This window comes from Mercenaria mercenaria, chromosome 1 (assembly GCF_021730395.1).
Source record: "Mercenaria mercenaria strain notata chromosome 1, MADL_Memer_1, whole genome shotgun sequence".
Lineage (NCBI taxonomy): Eukaryota > Metazoa > Mollusca > Bivalvia > Venerida > Veneridae > Mercenaria > Mercenaria mercenaria.
Genome location: NC_069361.1, coordinates 99,542,567 through 99,565,092, shown reverse-complemented (window position 1 = coordinate 99,565,092; position 22,526 = coordinate 99,542,567). Strand labels below are relative to the sequence as shown.

General features: G+C 35.9%; 2 protein-coding genes across 2 annotated transcripts; both read right to left on the bottom strand.

Moving 5' to 3' along the window:
- Positions 1–1,436: 1,436 nt before the first annotated feature.
- Positions 1,437–6,409, bottom strand: LOC123545363 (uncharacterized). Its single transcript, XM_045331686.2, has 4 exons — positions 6,081–6,409; positions 3,363–3,812; positions 2,378–2,797; positions 1,437–1,996 (listed from the first exon to the last, which is right to left on the bottom strand). Exons 1-4 carry the CDS (start codon positions 6,316–6,318, stop codon positions 1,542–1,544), a joined length of 1,563 nt encoding a protein of 520 aa, XP_045187621.2. The 5' UTR covers positions 6,319–6,409; the 3' UTR covers positions 1,437–1,541.
- Positions 6,410–17,248: 10,839 nt separating this feature from the next.
- LOC123545367 (uncharacterized) lies at positions 17,249–20,805 on the bottom strand. The gene is made up of 4 exons (XM_045331691.2): positions 20,549–20,805; positions 19,236–19,685; positions 18,432–18,872; positions 17,249–17,907 (listed from the first exon to the last, which is right to left on the bottom strand). Exons 1-4 carry the CDS (start codon positions 20,784–20,786, stop codon positions 17,459–17,461), a joined length of 1,578 nt encoding a protein of 525 aa, XP_045187626.2. The 5' UTR covers positions 20,787–20,805; the 3' UTR covers positions 17,249–17,458.
- Between the last annotated feature and the right edge of the window lie 1,721 nt (positions 20,806–22,526).

Genomic DNA, 22,526 nt, shown 5'->3' with positions numbered 1-22,526 from the left:
ACCACTTTTCTGTGTTACAACATGGATGGTACCTTCATTATTTAGGTGTATTTTGACATACCTGTACCTGGTAAGGATTTTTTTGTGGACTTGGAATTTTTTTTTTATTTTCTTCCCTTTGTTGTTCGTGTCCTTTGGGTTTCAACAGTTAAGTTCTTTAAATTTTGCATCCATCCTCTTGATGTAACCCTTCGGGCGTATATTGCCCCGCTTGGCGGCGCTCTTGTTTTTATTTTCTCAGTCATTGACAATAAAGACCTATCCTTTTTGTGTAATTTCTCTATTTTTTCGTCGGTATTCGAATAAAATGAAGAGTCACTATTTGATGTTTTAAACGACCTACCTTGAAGTCATGTGCGTAGTGGCCTACAGTACCCGCCGAAACAGTCGATGTACTAGTGGTGAGCTATAGCAGGGAAGAAGTGCATTATGGTATACCGCAAACTGCAGAGAAGGCGCCATTCTTACAAAGTAGTTTTCTATGATATATCAGAACTACGTAGTTCAGCATTCGGGAAAAATCCCAGTAAGTAAGTAAACAATTACTTATTGACGTTTAAGACTTATTTAGACCGCAGTTATAGGGGTTCGATTCCTTCCCATCCACTGCTAAAGAGGGTTATATCTTTAAGAGGTTGGGACCGCAAAGTCACATTCTGTCCATTAGGGGTACTAGCATTCCACATATTTTGTAACATATTAAATGACTTTAAAACGTTCGCGTAAATACCCTCGTCCACCCTCCTAAATCCTTCAAAGTATATAAAAAAGCAATACAAAAACTTTACACTCTCAACAATGACTAAAAATATATGTCCGCCATCTTACTGCACACCTTCGTATATACATTCCATTTTCTGTTGTTTATTTATCACGCTTTTCTTTGTGACCATTACCTGTGTTAGGATATATTTTTCATTCATATTGGGGTCTCCGCTACCGAGTGTTTGCTTGGGTGTTGAATTCTTAACATAAGGAAGCTATCCAGCTGACTTTCGGATGACCGGTGGTTCAGCCCGTGTGCCCGCTCGTGATGGAATAATGCACGCATGTCACATGTAGGCTGACTTCCTTCACCCCCAAAAGCTGGAAAGTTGCCATATGAGTTATAATTATGACGGTTTAACATTAACAATCACACCCACCCCGCAAAACAACTTCCTTGTTATAATCTTGTCTATGTATTTTAGAATAGATTATTCATATATATACTGTTTTAAAGGTGTTTTTTTCGGCGGGGGAGGGGACTGCTTTCTTTAAATGTGGTTGTTCCTTTAATATTTGTGGCTTTGAGTTTTCCTTTGCCTTGGTCATGCAGTACACCCTAGCTCTTTAACAAAGAAGTGTTTATGTCTTATTCAAGTATTTATAACAGTAACAATAGAACTTCATAAAGCTAGGTAATCGGAAGTTTATAAATAAGTAAAAATGTGGTGTAAATCAACGGAATCGTTTTATTTATTCCAAACAAGAGACATAAGATCGGGAAAATATGCAGAAAAAAATCCAGTTCTATTTTTAGATTTCATTTCACTTTTGTCCTAGAATTTCTTAAGAAGAAACCCAGAAAAGGTTGTCGTTTTACGATGATCCACGGTTGAACTTGACTGATTGCCAGTCCTAACCCACACCCTTTCGTTATGGTTGCAATTTACGATACCTGAATTAAACCCTTGATCAAAGTGACTAATGCCACCCTGATTATTAACTCCAGCATACATACGGGCAATTGGTATTCTATCCTTAACAATTTCAGTTTCCACGTGACTTACGTTGACCATCACAGCTGACTGAAAAACATAAATTCCATTTACAGGACAAAGAAATGTATAAAAACCATTGTCAAATCTGTTTCCTTCATTTAAAGGAGTCATATCAAACGGGATAGCTTGTTCTTTTCCGAGACCAGTCGCACCATTTGAAAGATAGGAATTGAATGCAACGTGAGTATTGTTGACATTGATTTCTCGTCCAGTAATTCCTGCTATAGTGGAAGCTGAAAATATAAACATAAAGGAATGAAAAATAACAAAAAATATACATACATGTATACGATAAAAGAAAAAAAGTGAACTTGATTAGTTCATAATTATCTATCTACAGGCATTATTTTTTTTAATTCGTACTAAGATTGTTCTACGAAACCGGTAGAAATCCGTATCCAGATCATCTGAATATTTATCATTGACGTAAATCATCCGTGCAGTCTGATTATGATCTGCATTGTTCGCTATTCAGTCAGTTTTGTTTGTGGTAAGCATTCCTTTTAACAGTTAATAGTACTGTCTAAATTGAAAGATGGACAAGTTCAAAATAGAAATTTAGCATGGTAACGGTTAATAAGATTTGTGTCGGTCGATGTATTGAAATATCTCACCTTCTTCTAATTCCCACATCAGGTAACCAGAAAACGTTGAAAAAAGGTACTGCAAGATAGATGTTCCTTGACTAACTCGCACCCAGACCTTCTGATTCTTGTTGCAACGTACAATACCAGCATTAAAGCCTTGGTCATGTTGGTCATTGGACAGTCCGTTGGCAGATGCGTATACACGTACGAATTGGTCAGCGTCCTTCACTATCTCGGCCTCGATAACACCAAAGCTGGACATTATAGAAGACTGGAACATGTAGACTCCATTAACAGGACATGTAAATGCGTGTTGAGTAATATTATCGTAACCCTGGTGTTCGTTTAAAAGCACTTGGTCAAATGGAATAGTATGCCCTTTTCCAAGGTCGTTGATATTCCTTGACAAATAAGAATGAAATGCCACGTTGATACTGTTTACGGATGCTGAAAATACAGACATTTCGATACTTTATTCATTACCTTGCCATACATAAATTCCATTGCAATTTTCCAAGTTTACGTTAAACGATAGATATAAATATATAGGATCAGCATAGAAGTCCAGTTATTAGAATCCGCTAGTGAAAGAACGCTTTCACAAATACCCAGATAATTGTACAAACTAATCTCGATTTACGTAATTTAATTTAATTTACTTCCAAATAAGCTTTTTAAGGTAAATTTCTGAATATGAGCCGCGCCATGAGAAAACCAACATAGTGCGTTTGCGACCTGCATGGGTCCAGACCATCCTGCGTATCCGCACAGTCTGGTCAGGATCCATGCTTATTGCTTTCAAAGTCTATTTCAATTAGAAAAACCGTTAGCAAACAGCATGGATCCTGGCCAGACTGTCCGGATGCGCAGGCTGGTCTGGCCTTATGCAGGTCGCAAACGCACTGTGTTGGTTTTCTCATGGTGCGGCTCAATTATGTATTGTCTTAGCTGTGTCACGTTTAGTTACATGCAAAAATGGCAACGTTACGTAAATCTATATATAAAGTCTTACCTGGAGTTTTCCAAAGGAGATAGCCAGAGAATGTTGTGAATCCTTCAGCCCTCACAGACGTACCAAGATTGCCATTCACTCTAACCCATACCCTCTGGCCCTTTTCGCAATTTGTTATTCCTGCGTTGAAACCCTGGTCATAATGAAAGTTAGTCTTGATACCAGACGAATACATTCGGAAGATGGGGGAACCTTCTTTAACAACTTCCGTTTCAATATGGCTGTTTGCTTCACTCATTAAAGCAGACCGAAACATATAAACTCCATTCACAGGGCAAACAAACGCATGAAACAACGGATCAAAGCCTTTATTGTCTACAATAGTTTGATCAAAAGGGATCGTTTGACCATTACCGAGTCCGATGGCACTAGCGGATAGAACGACATAAAAAGCCACAGTGTCATTTCCCTCATCGGCCTGTCTTCGGGATGTCTTTGTTACCTGTAACTCTGAAATACATAAATTCAGCTAAAGACAATAAACCTTTAATGACAGCCGGCGTCAAATTCTGTTTTCGCCGTATACAGTTTCGGCATTCTCCAGTTTTAAGGCAAGCTGTGTGTGCATTGAGCTAAATCTACTTCCGAAGAATGCCGAACTGCCTAACAAGAATTCACAATTTCATGGAAATTGCCGAGTATCATTACGGGTCCATTACCTTATTGATAAAAAATGACCAGACTTCAAGTATTTGTATTCTTATTCAGCGGTACGCAGTTGTGATCCTGTTCATCAAAGTCGCCGAAAAATTCTATAGAATTAAAGCATTTCTCTCAGATTTTTAAAATTCACTAAAATTGAAGTGTCAGTTTCTTGGCTTGAATAAGACTATTTAACCCTTAGCCTGCTGGTGGCAAGTGATTTGCGACCAGTGCAGAGCAAGATCAGCCTGATCATGGTCTGCAATGTTCGCTATTCAACAAGTACATTTTCAGTGAACACCCCTTTCAATAATAAGTGGTGCCTTAAGTAAATTGTCACTAAAAAGCATGAAAATCCTGACTATGAACAGTGACGCCTGTCAAAATTCCGTATAAAATAACTGTGCTTTTACGTGCTTAATTACCTATTGTAATCATGGGTTGCATATACACAATAGAATTTGAATAGCCGCGGAGCAGGGCTTTAAGTAGTAATTCCAAAATTTTCATGCAATGCATGTAAAAATACTATCATGGAAATACAAAAGAAAACAACTAGACGCGCCACAAAATAACTGTATTCTTTTGTATCTCCATGATGGTAATTATGCATGCTTTGCATGTAAATACTTGAGAAATGACAAGTATCTAGTTACGCGTGTACAAACTGACAGTCGCATACATAAATACATAAGGCGAAAACAGTGTGTTTTATATCTGTATAATATCATTTGATTAATGTAGTAGTATGCACAGTACTTGATGTGTTAAGATGAGTTTAGAACTTTGTTTTTACAGTATAAGATTCTATTATTCTATGTTTCTGAAACTATACTGAAAAGAGATTCGAAGAAGGAAGGGTATATTGTTTTGCAGATGTCGGTCGATTACAAATGCACTTAAAGCCTTGTACACAGGTGAGCGCTTTAGGGACAATGGCCCTCTTGTTTTTCATACCACATTACAAATGAAGAGCTTCACGTGTTGGATTTGGAGGGTTTACGGAATTGTCCGTAGACCAATCAGTTTCTGGATAATAACCCAAGAATGTTTAGGCCTATGATCATGAAAGTTAATAGGGAGCTTGGTCATGACCAGCAATTGACCGTTATTGATTTTGAGATCAGTAGATCAAAAGTCAAAGTCACAGTGACCCGGAACAGTTAAACCGTTTCTGGACGATAACTTGAGAACGTTTTGGCATATGATCACGAAATTTAACAGGGAGGTTGATCATGACCAGCAGTTGACCCAGTTTGCCAAAAAAAAAACACTAGAGAATGCTTTGGTCTAAGGTCACAGTTGATGCGGAAAAAACTTATATAACCCATAATTTAACTTAACATTTTTCTTGTTTTAAAGGTGCAGTTTGAAATTTGCCTGGTCAGCATTCCATAGAAAACCTACCTATATGTTACATCTTTTCCATGTAGTATTTAGTCTTGAAGGTACATCATATGTTAAATTCAGATCAAATATGGAATATGTAACCTACATTTAAACAAGCACAACGGTGTATAAATCATATGACCAAAATCCCTCACAGTACTCGTGCAGGTGTTTACACGAACATTCATGAAAGTAACATTACACATGTGCAGCTGTAGACTTAGCATAAGTTTAATTTTTCCATCATTTACAGCTTAAGTCTGAATTTAACAAATTTAACAAAAATGGACTATGTATGAAGATGCAACTATCTACTCAGCGCTGATACCAGTGCGAAAAAAATCATGAAAAATCCAATTTTGATAAATTTAAGGCAAGTGTTGAGCGAATGTATTGCATAGACTTAGCCCCATTGAAAGCAGTTCAATGTTAAAACACCGTACTGCGAATACAAGGGAGTGATGTCATGAAAGTGTTTTAATTGCGATATAAACTTGTTAAGTGCTTTCATGAGATTTTTTACATCTTCCTCTTTTAAAGATTATTCAAATTATCAAATAAAGTCACTGGCTCATAATTGCGACCAATGAAATGACAATGCCCTGTGACTGAAATACGTCCCACAGTTTAGGGGTTTAGGCAGTAAACAAGGGAAGGACAGCTTAAATTATATATTTTTATATTCACCATCATTAAGATCCGACAGTTTATTTTCTCCTTCGATTATATTATCGTCCTGTACCATGTCATGTAGTCCAATTTTTGATAATTCTGCGGGTCTACCGACCTGCTTTATGAAATATTTTTCGCGCACGAGGTGAAACACTGCACGCGGACTTTTGATTTGCACAGAGTCTACCCCAGTCCTTAACATAATTAAAGTCCATATGGTACAGCATATTTTGAACATGCGCAACGCATCCATCTTTATTCAGTCAAGTTTTCAAATTACGACATAATAGAATTATACTGATAAGAAAGTGTTATATATTTAAAGATGTCTCTTATTTCAAGCTAGCGTATGTTTGATAATATTAGTTCTTCCGATTATATACATGGATCTTATCTTGTTTCGTTAAGCTTTGTTCGCACGTATTTATCTGCAATTTACTTTTTTTACCGCACCGACAAATTAATCACAAGCATAGTTATATTTTTATATAGGCTAATGTCCAGAACTGTTCGAGACAACAATACACAAGATGGGGTATTTTGGAGGAATATTTAATAACGCAAAACTCAGCGACCTATAGCTGTTGGCCGCGGACTCCTTCCTTCAAAAAAGATGAAATACTAGTATAGTTTTGTTTATGTCGGTCGGTTTGCCAGTCTGTCTGCCGGTCGGTAAGTTGACCATAACAGGTCAGGGTCAGTAGCTGTCTCCTGTTGTTTTGTGAATCAGCACATCACATACCAATGTCTGATTTACCTCGAAATATAAAGATGTAAAGTAAGAATAAACTTCCTGGAAGCTTTGAGCATAACAACCAGTCAGAACCATACATCGCAAAGCAGGTTACTCAAAAACAGAAACTTGTTTTTAGACTGAAACGGTTTTTGATATCGAAAATGATTGAGTCTGCAATAACCAAATTCAAAGATTGATTTGTTGATCAGGAGATCAATGGTCAAACTGAAAATATAAAACAAAAAACTGGTTAATGTGTCGGCCAATTTACCCGAAGGTACTGAGTTCGGGCCCAACTGGGTTACGACCAAGCCTTCTCATATCACACCAGTTTTTGTGTTTTTCAGGAAGCGGACTCATGATTCAAACAAGCTCAACCTTTCTCCACAATTAGCATAAGCTAAAAGAAACTGACAAAAGAATAAAAAGAAGCGAAAGAACAAAACCCTCCTCAGAGGGAGGAATGTATATCATCAGTAGATAACCACTATTGTTCTGGGGTCAGTATGTCAAATGTCAAGGCCACAGTCACCTTGAGACTGAAAATGCTTTCTATTTAATAGCTATAGACCGTTTTGACCTACCTTTGTCACACTTAATAGGATGTGGTCAGTAGATAACCCGATCATTCTGTTGATCAGTGGATCAAAGGTCAAGTTCGCAGTACCTTTGAGACAGAAAATAAATAGGAAGTCGTCACAATTCATAGCATGACTGTTTGTAGTTTATATATGGTTCAAATTGTTTTTGGATCAGTAGGTCAAAGGTCACAGTGACCTTGGGACTTAAAATAATTTCCGCTCAATGACTAAAGAACTGTCATTAACTTCAAAAGATGATTTGCTGTGGTCAGTAGATGACCCCTATTAATTTTGAGGTCAGTAAGTAAATTGTCAGGATACAGTAAACAGTTTATGCTTAATAAGTAAAGCACGCTTCTCCTAAGGTGGTTGCTTGTAGTCAATATACGTTTGTTGGTTTGTTTAGGGTTTAACGTCGTTTTCAACAGTATTTCAGTTATGTAACGACGTGCACCTAACCTTTGTTCCTGGATTCTGTACCAGTACAGACCTGTTCTCCGTAAGTAACTGCCAACTTCCCCACTTGAATCAGGGGTTGAGGAGGAATTATTTTAGACACAATGTCTTTTATCAATTCGTCAAAGAAAACATACGCTTTGCCCGAGGATCGAACTCGACCCCGCGATCCGTAGATCTGCATTCTCCCTACTCAGCTAAGCGGGATGGCATAGTCTGTACATGGCGCCTACTGTCTTTTATTTCATTTTGTCAAAGGTCAAGGTCACATCGTACAAAATTACTTACCCTCTTGCCTCAGGTGGTCCATCTTTGGGCATATGTATTTTACAGACAACTTTAGTTTAGTATGATATAGAATGGAAGACGTGGAATACCACATGTCGCCCGAGAAGAAGTCACTTTCCATATTATGCTTAAGCCGTTTATTCACATCAACCAGAGGATCGACATAGGCCCTTGGCGTTTTCTCAGAGTCACCGTAGGAATATCATATACGAGAATCAATCCTTCGACAGGACAAATTGGTACTTTGCTTATAAACAAATTTTCACCGTAACACAATTACAATGTATATGAAAAATTAAGTTGTGTTGGTTTCAGCTAACATTGTAGTTGATTTGAATTTAACATCGAGGAAACACAAAGTATTCATTTCAAGTAAAATCGATAAAAGGATTACAATTACAGAACGCAGCCAAGGAAAATGATAACAGAGTCGGTTGGATTGAGTCTGTGTATGAGAAGAAATAAAAATGCGGAATACCTCTCACGACCCTATACACCGTTTTAAGTGGAACTCAATCATATCAATAAATTGAATATTCTCAAAGGACCAGAACATATAACAAGACTAAATCCAAATCTTTTCTTTGCCTTAAACATTATCCATTGGTTATATAACCTTTCAGTTGTCGGTAGCTGGTTATGATCTAGCTGCTTAGGTGGGACACGTTTAGATAGTTTGAAAAATCCAAAAGATTTAAATGGAATTCAAACGTTCAAGAATTCAAACCCTTAGCCCTTACCCTGCTAAATTTCTATAATGAACTTGTCAATCTTTCAATTTGGACAGTACCATTAACTATTAAATGGGTAAATCACCAAAAAGATACTAACTAAATGGCAAACAGTGCAGATCTTGATCAGACTGCACAGATCTACAGGCTGATCATGATCTACACTGGTCGCAAAGGCAGAATCAATTGTACCCAGCATAAGGGTTAGAGCAAAACCGCTCGATAGCATATAGGCATACAGACACTAAATAGAAAAATGGCGCGAAAAAAATGGTAGTCGCATAATGGCGGATACAAATAGTCCTCAGTTTTTTTATTGCTCTGTAGAACTATTTTCCTTATTTTCTTTGCAATATTTTTGCTAAAATCACATGACAGATCTATGCTTGACATGTAGGTAGCATTTTCATAATGAAATAAAAACATGACAACAGTTTTAATGGAAACTTAGATCATACACCACCAGTATAATTTGGGGTCTCATTTTAGCTGATTTTGCAGTTTATGTGTTTGACTGAAATTATTTTTCTTGCATCAAACATGACCCCCACTTTTCTTTTGATTTTTAGTTAGCACTGACAATATTCTTCAAGAAAATCTAAGTTACAGACATTTAAAATGGGTCCTGATGTGTGCTGCGGTCATTGGAAATAGGTCAATTTTATATAGAATAAAGAACAACAACTATTTAGTGTGTTATAACCTATAGACGGATTTTCAAAGCTATTGATTGCCATGATGTTTTACCGGATGTTTTAATTTTAATGCGCTTGCGCTCTTTACGTGTCGCAAAAAACTGAAACCTACATTAATTATAATACGAATTGTTTTGCCACAATAAAGAAGATTTTTGATCACACAATTTATTGCATATAATGCCTTGATAAGATTTGTTATTAATCATATCATACCTGAGAAGCCGGCTTTATTCTTATTTTCGTCAGATGTCATGTATAGATCCACACACAAAACAAATATACACCTTGTGAATTACATTTTGAAATGTCATTGTTTCTTTTATTTTATCCGTCGAAGGAGATTTTTTCTTCAAACTTCAAAAAGCTGTTGTATATATTTTTCTCCGATTTGAATGACATCTATTATAAATTCTTAGGGGACGCGGCTCTTTGTCACTGAAGTTGCTGTTTTAAGTAATATACGGGAAATTATTACGTAACTATTATGCAACATGATAAAACATAGGTCACCTTGGTTTAAACTCATCAGAAATGGAGTAAAAGGTAGATTGTTTAATGTTATACGTTCACTTTATAATAAAGTTAAACTATGTGTTAAACATTTAAATGATATATCTGATGTATTCAATTGTGATAAAGGATTGTTAAAAGGGGAGATACTAGTAATGTCCCCTTTGTTATTTTCTTTGTTCATTAATGACGTCGAACTATATTTACAACAAGATCCTAGTGCATGTATTACAGTAACTTTAGAACAACTCTCAATTTATGCATTACTTTTTGCTTATGACAGTTTATTACTACATGCTGTATATATAGCTATCTATTTACATTCGCTCTATTTTTTTCCCTTGAAAATTTTGAGGTTCATTTCGTTTGAACAGCAAAAGGAAAGGCGCGAAAGTTACGTCAACGCGTTTGACGACGTCCGCGTATAGTCAGGGAGGACGTTCCTAAGATGACGTCGCAGTTGTTCCGTCTGGTGAAAATGGCCAGGAAGCTGGTTTAAATGTTATATCAAACAATTATATCAAACAAAATATGTGCAATAATAATTTAATCTTGTTTACAAATGGAAAGGAAATATAATGTAAATATAAGAAAGAATAAAGTTATGTTCTGTTCTGGTGATCAAGACCATACCATTGGACATTTTTTTATTTCGCAGATGTCACCTAATTAGACCGGGTAAAATCCATACTTCACTAAACTTTTAATTTTAAGTTTGACTTTTAACGATATTATCATGTAAGCTAATGCGACAAGTAGATCTCGTTTTGTTTCACCTCCTCTGTTTGGCCAAAGGTTTTATTTAGTTTAAATTCTGTTAGTCTTAATATATTGGATTTTGATAGGGTTATTTCTGTAAATTCAGTTTTACTCTAGTCAGACTATTTTGCTTTGAATAGATCACGTCAAAAATTTAGCCTTCTAAAGGATTTGTTACACCAATTAGGAAGAGACCTCTCAGTGTTACATGTGAATGAATCTAAAATGTAGTTCAATGAAATTGATAAAAGCATATGAGGATGCGGTAGTTTTATTTTATTTTATTTTATTTTTTGGGCTTAATTTTAGTGCTTATTATATTGAGAAAAGATCTAGACCACTTTCATTGTGAAATTTGCAGGTTTTAGTTTTATTTATTTAGAAAATGTCTACATATGCATATTAGCTAAACAGCAAATTTCATAGGAGGATTTTCAGAGGATGTTGTTTTTCATAACAGATTATGTTAATATCTCAATATGTTTTATTTTAACACTAACTGGCTATATATGGTTTTCAAAGCATTGAAATGCTCTTAAGTACTGAAAAGTGAGGTGTACATATTTACTTGTTTAAATGGCATAAAGAAGGAACTGAATTGGTATTATGTAACCTAAATACATGAAATTGTTCGTTCAATTTGCAATCTGTATTAAATTATAGTTCACTGATCATGTAGAAATTGGATAGGATTTTCGGAAACATATTGGACGTTCTCAGTTACTTTAAAATTTCGTCTTATTGTTAATAAATGAATAAAATTCATGGCGTCTTTATCAGAAAATAAAATAGGCAGGTCGACAGATTGTAAAACATAACTATAAACAAATCTTCGAGGAGAGATTCGAAAGTCCTAAAGATGAAATTCCTTTCGACAGCCCAAAACGACACTGGTTCTCACCTTGCCCAAGAAATCACAATTAGATCATAATTGCTCGTACAGAAAGCAAGTTCAAATCTGTCTCAATTGGATTCGATGGCTTCGTCTTTTTCTTTGTTTTTAGACAAAAATCCTATCGAAATAGGTGGACCGGTGGTCTAGTGGTAACACGCTTGACTGTCAATCAAGAGGTCCGGGGTCCGAATCCCGGTCCAGGCAATGGAACTTTCTGAGATGTTCTTGAGTGTCACCCACTTAACTAAGAGGCCAGTACTGGTTCTTTCCAGGAAAGACGGCTTCTCGCGTATCGATGCTATACACCAGACTGTCTACTCGGAATTAGCTAGGCTAAGTTAGCCAGACAGGCCTGTATTGATTTCTCTCTCTTTCTCTATTCATGAGGCTTTGTCTCACAGAGCGATATGAGGATGACTTTGGCGTTATGAGTGGCTGCTATGTAAAGCGCCTTTGAAAAACGCCTTTGAACAAGAAAATGGCGCTATATAAATCTGGTTTAATAATAATACCGTCCCGTCGAGCATTTTGAAAGTTTTACTTTTCGTAGAAGTTTTAAAAACCTATTATAAATAGAGGATATTTGTTTGTTTTTGTGTAAGATGAAATTTTATTTCATCGAGTGAGCTTCGAAAATAGTATTCCACGAGTGGCGAAGCCACGAGTGAGAATACTATTTTCGAAGTTCACTCGATGAAATAAAATTACATCTTACACAAAAAAACAAACATATTTTCTTTTTATTTTATGCTTTTCCGCAACAATAAGACAAATAAACTGGCACTTTTCATCTTATTCGATTAAATGTTTCCCAATGGTAGCCCCAAATATACAGACCAAAGCACAAGTGATCAAATACCAATACCCAAATAAAATATGCCAAAAATATATCGGCAACAAACATATTTGCTAGGAATATTTTCCACCAAAACCCATGATTAATTCATTTCTTTGTTTAATATGATATGTTCTACAGTAAAAAATATCTATTGCAACGTATGTAAATAACTTTTTTACGTAATAGTAGCGGAGTAATATTAAATGTCAAGTATTGATACGGCCGCCATGATCGAAAAATACTCTGAGCGAAGAAAGGATTTGTGTTGTTTCGGAAACAAATACTGGATTTATATTCATTCTTGTCAAGGATAAAGTGCTATTTTTCATGTTACTGAAGCGTATGAAAAGAATCTCTTCATAGTACCTGGTGACAACGACTTAACGAATGCGGAAAATGCTTCATTCAAAGTGTAGTTGGAATCGGACAGGACAGCGTACTGGATGAGAAAACGGAATATTTGTTTACCTGCTCGGCAATAAACTGTTTTGTGATTTTTTGATTCAGTGACAGTTTTTGCTAGGCTGTACACGAATATACCTGAAAATCTACAAATTTAGTGCAAAAAGACCTACAGAACAGACCTTCAGGCTTCACTGAATTTTGCAGATGTTGGCGGTATGTTCAAACTACTTTTGTTTGCTGTAAACAAGGCGCATAGCGAGACGAAATTTAAATGTGTTGAAGTCTTAACTTCAATATAAATTTGATTTGTACATTTAAAATTACTCAAAATGAGCAAAAAATGTTAAATGCAGGAAACTGCATGGAGAAAAGAAAAAAAATATTCAGGGATGTATGCCCATATTCTTTGCCTTCGGTGGGTTTCAGTATCATTTCAAGTCTAGTTATGCGCCTGCATACTGTTGCTTTTTACCTTAGTAACTGATGATAAAAGAGAGTTAACGTAGGAAAATATATAATATTTCTTCTAAGAAATTGCATTAATATAAGCATTTACTTGCTTGTTTTCCAATCCAACATTTCACAAACGTATTTTGCACATGTATTTTGACTATGTAACTTTATCGAAAGAAATAAAATATGTTTAAACTAAGAAATTGCAAATGGCGGCTAACAACTCAAATTTCTTATATTTCATTCGTTTGACTCTCTCTCTTTAAAGACAGTGGTATAGTATATTACTGCAGTCAACAATCAAGTTCAGTAAATTGGATAATAAAAGGTAACATATAAAAAGGTTTTACCCTTGAAGAAGCATTCTCTGTCTGCAAAAATACTTAAAAGCAACTGAATTTCAGTCTTTTTGAAAGCTATTCATTCTAAATTATTGATTGAAATCCATTTTTCTATATTTACCAACAATGACCTTGATACCTAAAATGAAACAAAAACATCAATCTCAGTGAAAGTTACCTGTTTACCAGGTTTGGTCTGCTTACTTCATTCCTAACTGAAGTTATCATGAGACCTAAGCAACTGAAACTATATATATGACCATGGTCTACATGCAAGCTTCCTAAGTTCCAAGTATGGATGCGATACCCTATCCCGTAGTAAAGTTAATGAGCAGAAACAATTCTTCTGTTGTTAGTAACAGCGACCTTAACCTTGACCCCAGTGTTCATAACGCATAATAGTCAACAGTTTCCAAAAAGGCTTTCTATGTACTAATAAAACCTGTTAGATGTTCCTTTGGAAACCAAGCAAAATAATAGCAGACCCGGTTTGATGAGTCTGCTCATGAGAGGTAATGAAATGTGCAACACCTCTCACACCACTAGCACAGACTTAAGCGGAATTCTATTTAAGTATAAATGAGTGTACTCCATGATCCCAAAGGACCAGAAAATATAACAGCACTAAGCTTTGTCACAATATCCCATAGCAAAATAATTTTTGTTTTGTTCGGTTTACGTGGAACCGACACAATTGTAGGTCATATAGCGGCTTTCGAGCTTTGATGGTGGGGGAAGACCCCAGGTGCCCCTCCGTACATTATTTCATCACTGGTGGGCACCTGGGTAGAACCACCGACATTCCATAGTAAGCCAGCTGTATGATTTCTTTACATCTGGTTTTACTCAAGCAATCTGTTTGAAACTTGCAGGACCGCATTTCACTACAGCATTTAACATTAAATCCTGTTTGAAATTTGACTCCGGACGTACAAATAAACGAATAAAACACTATATGTTTGTATATATAATTGCAAAGACAATAAATCTTGTCTTCTTCAACCAATCTAAATGAAACTTTCTACAACGCTTTATTGAATTCCATCAAACCATGTCTGAGATATTACTCAAAACGAACAGAAAATACTACATTTGTAAGTACAAAGGGCCATAAATTTTGTCTTCCTTTACCAATCTAAATGAAACTTGCAGGGCCGCATTGCCCTATAGAAGTTAACATTTCTACTATGTTTTATTGAAATCCTTACATCCATGTCTGAGATATTACTCCCGACTGACAGAAAATGGAATAAAACATGTACGAAGGGCGATAACTCTTGCCTAACTCAAGCAATCTTACAGGGTTGCATTTCCCTACAGCATTTACAATTCTACTTTTTTTTTCATTTTAATACATCACGCCATGTCATAGATATGGTTTCGGTCGGACGGAACCATATCCCTCCGCCTCCAGGTGGGGATAATAAAACAACTTTCGGGACCTTAACAGAAGCCGTAATAGTACTTATAACATAACACAATTTTTATTTACTTTTTTCTTTTTAAGCTGCCGTACGTTATTTTCAGTGATCACATTGATGTCGGATTTTTTTTTATAGTTTACAGATCACGTCTTTTAATTTAATTTAATTCGTTTAGCTCCCCTTTCTTAGTGGTTTATTGTATTCCTATAATTGATAAAACTACTTTCAAAACCCTGACACAAGCCGTAACACCAGTAATATCACTACAGACGAACATTTTAGTTAATATTTTGTATCTGTCGTGCGTTATTTTCAATATTGTTTTTGATATCGGCATTTTTTTTTAATTTAAACATTCCCCAACAAATCCGAAATTTTCCTTTCTAAATAAAAATTATTTTATAGAACTACTTAAGTCAGCAACGGCGTATTGATAAACTAGTAAACAAATGATATTTTTGAAAATATACATTCTCCGACAGCTCCGATATATTTCATTAAGTAAACATTTAAATCTTAATCTATCATTTTAGGCGATTGGACATAGTTTTTCTTTTGGAAGCTCTTTTAACATCATGTCATACATTTTTCCCACTGCTCCTCAGGAAAAAATACCGGATAACCAATCAAATGCGATCTATTTTAACCACCGTTTTCTACTTTCAAAACAAATCACATGCTGCTCTTCTGGTAGAAAGGAACTCATGATATCTGGAGGGGGTGGGGTGGCCAAATGCTCGGATAGATTATTATCAAGTGCTTCGGTATCGGTAGAATCGTAATGGTTCGAAATACTCCAGAGTCCTCACTTTCACTTATACTTTCAGGTTTCGGTTTTTTAAGAATACGGATGAAGCCTGGTGAGGATTTATGGCGCATTCGTTTATTGATGCGCTTGTTTTTATTGAATGGCGGAGTTTCAAAATCAAAACACAATGGATTTTTATTCAGACAGTCACTGCTTTATAAATACCGATGATTTACGGTTAAAAAGTAGCTATGTAGTTAAGTCAGTAGATCGACAACATTTTTGAACTTCTTGATGATACTGTCCCTCATTATCTCCGGGCTATACGATGAAAAAAAACTACATTTTCTTTGTTAGTTAAGAAAGAAACCACCATGTTTTTTGTCACCGGAAGTTAGAAAAGCATTTATATATTTATGCTTCTCCTGAAAAAGGATTTAGTTCTAATTAAACTTTTGACTTTGTTTGAACATTTGATATATTCTCATACTCTTATAATTTTACTTTTATGTTCTTGTCTCCAGTAAGTATGAAAGGCATTTCGTTGATTATTTTTTCTTATTTTCTCTCTTTTACTCCTTTTTGTCTCATACATATATCCCAAATGTGTTCCTTATTAAGTTTCATCTACGTATTTTGGTGTGAAATATATATACAAACACTACTTTAGGATGTCTGTTTGTTTTGATGGAAAGTGATGTAGGCTTGGGGGCTGCGTTCTTTTAACTCGGCTGTTCCTATTGTATCTGCAGCCTTGATTTTCCTTTTGGCTTGGATTTAGTGTTGTTATATTTTCTGGTCCTTTGGGATCATGGAGTCCAATCAACATACTCAACATACGTGTAATTGAGTTCCGCTTAAGCCGGTGCTAGGGGGCGTGAGAGGTGTTGCACATTTCATTACCTCTTATGAACAGACTCAATCAAACCGAGTCTGTTATTATTCTTCTTGGTTGCATTCTTTGCTTTCAAAGGATCTTTTTACAAATTTTATTGGTTATGCCCTTTAACATTGTTCTATGTCGGGTTTAAATTCTTGGAGGAGTACCAATAGAACATAAAACAGTGTGAGTTTGTGTTCGGGTTTAGCGTCTTTTTTCATAACTTTTCAGTCAGATAAAAGACTGTCTACTTGGCAGTGAGCACAATGCCCAACTTAACAGTGCTGCCTCACTGGATTAGAATATCTCGCCGTAGACATGAGACATAGCCCCACCTTCTATTGACACTCAGCTGACCAGTCGACCTAGAATTTGTCCTCAAATCAAATTGCTGAGCGCCGAGTGAGGAAGCTACTAGTACCTTTTTCAGATCTTTGGTATGACGCGGACAGGGAATGAACCAACGAAACTCGCATTCGAAGCGGGCGCACTATTATTAGACCACCGAGGCGGTTTAACGTCAATGTGAAGGAAAGTTGAAAACTAAAAATAAATGTGCAGATCTATGGAATCTTTTTATCTGTTCCGAGTCAAAAGATCGACAAGTTTGATATGCAGAAAAAATCTTCTGTTCCATTTTAATTTATGTATTACTTTTGTCCTGTGTTTCCCCAAAGAAGAAAGCCGGAGAAGGTTGTATTGTGATAATTTATGGATGTACCTGTAGGACTACCAACCCATACCCATACCCTTTCGTTAAAGCTGCAATTTACGATACCTGAATTATACCCCTGGTCAAAGTAATTACCCACGCCAGCGAACATATTACTGAATGAAGATTCGTTCTTAACAATATCAGTTTCGATTTGACTAGCGTTGACCATAATAGCTGACTGAAAAACATAAATGCCATTAACAGGACAAATGAATGTATGAAACCCAATGTCAAATCCACTTCCTTCGTTTACAGAGACCTTGTCAAATGGGACAGTTAGTTTTTCACCGATACTAGCCACACCAGTTGATAGATAGGAATGGAACACAACTTGGGTAGGGTCCATATCATGTGCTCTTCCTGCTTTCTCTGGTATAGCGGAAGCTGAAACCAAAGACGAAAATCAATTAAGTCTAACAAGAAATGAAAATAGAATTAGCGCAGAAAACAGAAGAAAATAATCTTGTTTTAAACGAGTCATATTTATTGATCTTTTGCCCTCTTAATATTAAAAAATGTTTAGTTGCGGTACAAACAATTCCACTAAATACAGTACACGAATATGGTAGGAAGTTTTATGGACTATTCAAATACATAAATATTATTATGTTTTGAATTTCCAGATGATAACAATTTATTTTATATGCAGCTTCAAAACAGTTTTGTTTACAAAACTATCACTGAATAGATTAAGTTGAAAATTTCTATTTACATAGCATATCAGCATAAGTGATATTGATCAAAATTATATAAAGCACGCAGCCACACAAAAGGTTGATACCAACAGATTCGTAGCAGAAGAAAAAGATATTATGATTAGCAAATTAATAATTCTAATAATTAATATTTCCATTAATGCCACGTCTTATATTTTTTAGCGTGAATAACATTCGTCTTCTTGGTCTTACCTTCCTCTATTGCCCACATCAGATAACCAGAAAACGTCGTATATTGATACTGCATGATTGATGCTCCTTGTCTGGCTTGCACCCAGACATTCTGGCCCTTGTTGCAATGTATAATTCCAGCATTAAAGCCTTGGTCATGTTGGAGGTTGGATTCTCCACTAGCAGCTGCATATATACGAACGAACTGGTCCCCATCTTTCACTATTTCAGTCTCAATAGCTCCAAAGTTGGAAAATACAGAAGATTGAAACATGTATATTCCATCCACAGGACAAGTAAATTCGTGTCTTGTATTATTTTCATAACCATCGCCTTCGTTTAAAAGCAGCTTGTCAAACGGAATAGTTTGTTTACTTTCAAGGTCGTTGATATTCTTCCCCAAGTAAGAATGAAAAGCCACGTTGATACTGTTTGCGTTAGTACTTACTGCAGTCTGGGACGCTGAAAAAAAGACATTTTGATAGTTATCCATTAGCTTAGCTTGTCAAAAACAAATTCTTTTACTAGTTCTGTTCACCAAAGTTCTATTGCATGAAACTTAATAACATGGAACCAAATTATAAGAACTCGTAAACGCAAAGACCCATTGTACAATATCTAGATTGTTTTGCATGTTATCCTGTAATTGTGCATATTATTTGAGTTACCACTGAATGAGCTTTTTCCAGTTGCAATTTGTCTGTATGTATTGTTCAGGCAGTGTCAGTTTAATTAATTTATAGATAATTTGATTTATTTTCAATAGCATTGAGCACAATAAACTGTAACGTTACGCTAATCTATATACGAACACATATGTCTTACCCCCAGTTTCCCACAGGAGATAGCCAGAGAACGTTGTAAATAAGTGCCTCACAGACGTACCCAGATTGCCATTCACTCTAACCCATACCCTCTGATTCATTTCGCATTTTGTTATGCCTGCGTTGAAGCCCTGATCGTACTGATAACTAGTCTTGATACCAGATGAATACATGCGGAAAAAGGGGAAACCATCTTTAACAACTTCCGTTTCGATATGACTGTTTGCTTCACACATTAACGCAGACCGGAACAAATAAACTCCAGTCACTGGGCAAGCAAACGCATGGAACACTGTACCAAATGCATTGCCTTCATCTAAAATAACTTGGTCAAATGGGATCGTTTGATCATCTCCGAGATCGGCGACATCAGTGGAAAGAACGACATAAAAAGCAACTTTGTTATCTCCTCCATCTGCCTGTCTTCGGGATTTCTTAATTAAATGGGACACTGAAATATAGATATACGTACGTATATTACAGTAATTGACTGTGTTTCTGTTATATGAAATATTGAGACAATGTTAAAGGTGCACGATGGAAGATAAATTACCACTTGTTCAATATGCATAATACCCATTTGCCGAATAGCGCGTTTTAGGTGAGAAATGAGCGAATGAACTGGGCCGTTACATTATTGCGATCATGACCATGGTTCTTATAATATACCTATGGTAGGGTTTAACATGTACAATATTTGTTTTTCTTTCTGGTCTGGTGCCAGTGGAGTTTGTGTTTCAAATCGATCGGATTTTGAAGTGTGCGTTTTCTGCTTCAACTGAAAATATAATGCTCTGTGCCCGAGGTTCTACTTTAGGCAGGAAGGTAAAGCGAAAAAAATAGTGCGACATTAGGGCATTATCTCTATAGCTCTTTAATGAACTGAAATAAAAGATTAATTCTAACATGGCTCGATTTGATTTCCAGTTAGACAAAGAAGGAAGTCAAGCTCTGTATATTCTGCGATAAACAACGGTTGACGCGCGGACCGGTAAGAGAGCATTATGACGTCAAATATGACGTCAAATTGCCTCGTGACGTCCGATACATTGCTCCTCTGGTAAATGAAGTCCAGCATAATATTGTTTGAAATATTTCAATGAGCATGTCAGAATGGAAACAATCAAGACCTTCTTGTGATTTATCGTCTAATTTACCACGGTTCATCGTTCAGATGCTTCAGTATTTAACCACTCGGACTTACGCCCTCGTGGTTCAATTCCTACACATCTGAACTCTGAACCGTGATATATTAGACAATAAACCATTCGAAGGGCCTTGATTATTTATTAAATATTAAGTTTTGATATTCACCATCGCTATGATTCCACACTTTATTTTCTACTTTGATAATACTAGTGTCTTGCTCAGTGTCATGTAGTCCATTTCTTGATATTTCTGCGATGCTGCCTATCTGCTTTTGGAGATATTTTTCGCGCACGAGATGAAATACTGCACGTGGACTATTGATTTGTACAGATCCTGCTCCGATCCTTAACATGATTAAAGTCCATATAGTATAACATATTGTCATCTTGCGCAACGCATCCATCTTTATGTAGTGAAGTTTTCAAATTACGACACAAGGTCTACTGATAAGAGAAATTAAATTTATATAATTTATTTAATAAGGCCTCTATTTGAGACAATATTTCAAACTAGAGCAACAGGGCAAGTTTGATGACATTAGTTCTTCGTATCATTTACATGACTCTAATCTTGCTTAGTTAACCCTTACCCTGCTAAATTTCTATAATGAACTTGTCCATCTTTCAATCTAGACAGTACCATTAACTGTTAAAAGGGGTGCTTCTCAAAAAGATACTGAGTGAATGGCGAACAGTGCAGATCTTAATCAGACTGCACGGATGTGCAAGCTGATTATGGCCTACACTGGTCGCAAAGGCATACTCTGTCTTGTCCAGCATCATTAAGGGTTAAGCTATAACTGAACGTACATGTTTGCAGATTTACTAATGTTAACTGTGTCCAAAGACTGCTTCCTGGATCTCAAAAAATTATGTTAACCGTGTCTAAAGAATGATTCCTGACCCGGACACTTTATGTTAACTGTGTCCAAATAGTGCTTCCTGACCCAATCAAGTTTTATTATGCCCCCATATTATATTGACTTTTATCATACGACAAAACCTTTCTTTCATAAACAACAAGGCAAAGATTTTACAGATATAACCCTTAAAATGATCTAAATTAAACAGCCAATAAGGAACCAGTCAGCTAACTTCCCATCTAATTTTGACTTTCCTTAAGCAGCCAAGTTGTGTCACTCCCTTGACTGGTTGCTAAATGCAGGTTTTACCAAAGTCTTATTTCTATGTATGTAAACGATTAAAATAGTTTGGATGGGAACAGGTATCTCAGACTCCACGCCTGTTGATAAACATCACTCTAGAATTTGTGCTGTAAAAGGCAAAGATACATCATACTACCCGTTTTGAGTTTAAGCCGGCATGGCATACAGCATCTAGTATCTTCCTAGTTTAGAAAGCAAGCTGAATAGAGTTCCTACCCCCACCCCCATCCTGAAAAAAAATCAAACAAATACAAAAGAACAGAACAGAAACCTATATGAGTTGCAGACTCAGTTTCTCTGCCCTGCAAGTAGATAACTATATTTTTTACTGTCCATTCTTCAAAACTTAAATTATTACAAAAGAACAACAGTAAACACCACAGTCAAAGAACGCAGACTCAAGTCATACAGTGTTGAATGACACTGTCAGTTGCAATTAACTATCAATTACCGAACAATGTGCATACATCCTACCATATGTAAAAGGTTTGAAATAGTTATTGAGGATCAAACATGTTCTTGTTGTCCACTATGATAAACCGATCTACTGCGCATAGTATTTGTAGTGCAATGTGTGCAGCCTGATTGAATTGCAATGTATACTGTCATGATTATTTTATTGTTTTAAGTCTTTATTGTTCCTTCTATTGAGAAGGAACACTTTGATTCGGTAAGTCACACTTGACTGAGCAAACAATACAAAAAAAAGAACGAAGCATACAAAAAAGAACGAAGATTAGCAGAAAAGGAACTTTGATCGAGAATTTGTCAAATTTCTGTCCAGGTTTCAAGCATATCGAATGTTCATATGTCAGCAATAATTATTATTTTGAATAACACTAACATCAATAATCACTAAAGTAGCACATATTCATCTGATGTTTAAACCAGATAGATCTATAGGCAATAAGAATATCAATGCAGAAACAAGCGCCACATTAATTTATTAATGATTCTGACACGACCCGATTTGTTTTC

Bases quoted from the DNA above. Each gene is read 5' to 3' on its own strand.
- LOC123545363 (XM_045331686.2), bottom strand. From the start codon at position 6,318: ATGGATGCGTTGCGCATGTTCAAAATATGCTGTACCATATGGACTTTA. The intron at 3,813-6,080 runs GTGAATATAAAA...TATGTATTTCAG, and splicing joins ACTGTCGGATCTTAATGATG to AGTTACAGGTAACAAAGACA. The intron at 1,997-2,377 runs GTGAGATATTTC...TTATATTTTCAG, and splicing joins GATGTGGGAATTAGAAGAAG to CTTCCACTATAGCAGGAATT.
- LOC123545367 (XM_045331691.2), bottom strand. From the start codon at position 20,786: ATGGATGCGTTGCGCAAGATGACAATATGTTATACTATATGGACTTTA. The intron at 19,686-20,548 runs GTGAATATCAAA...TCTATATTTCAG, and splicing joins AGTGTGGAATCATAGCGATG to TGTCCCATTTAATTAAGAAA. The intron at 17,908-18,431 runs GTAAGACCAAGA...CTTTGGTTTCAG, and splicing joins GATGTGGGCAATAGAGGAAG to CTTCCGCTATACCAGAGAAA.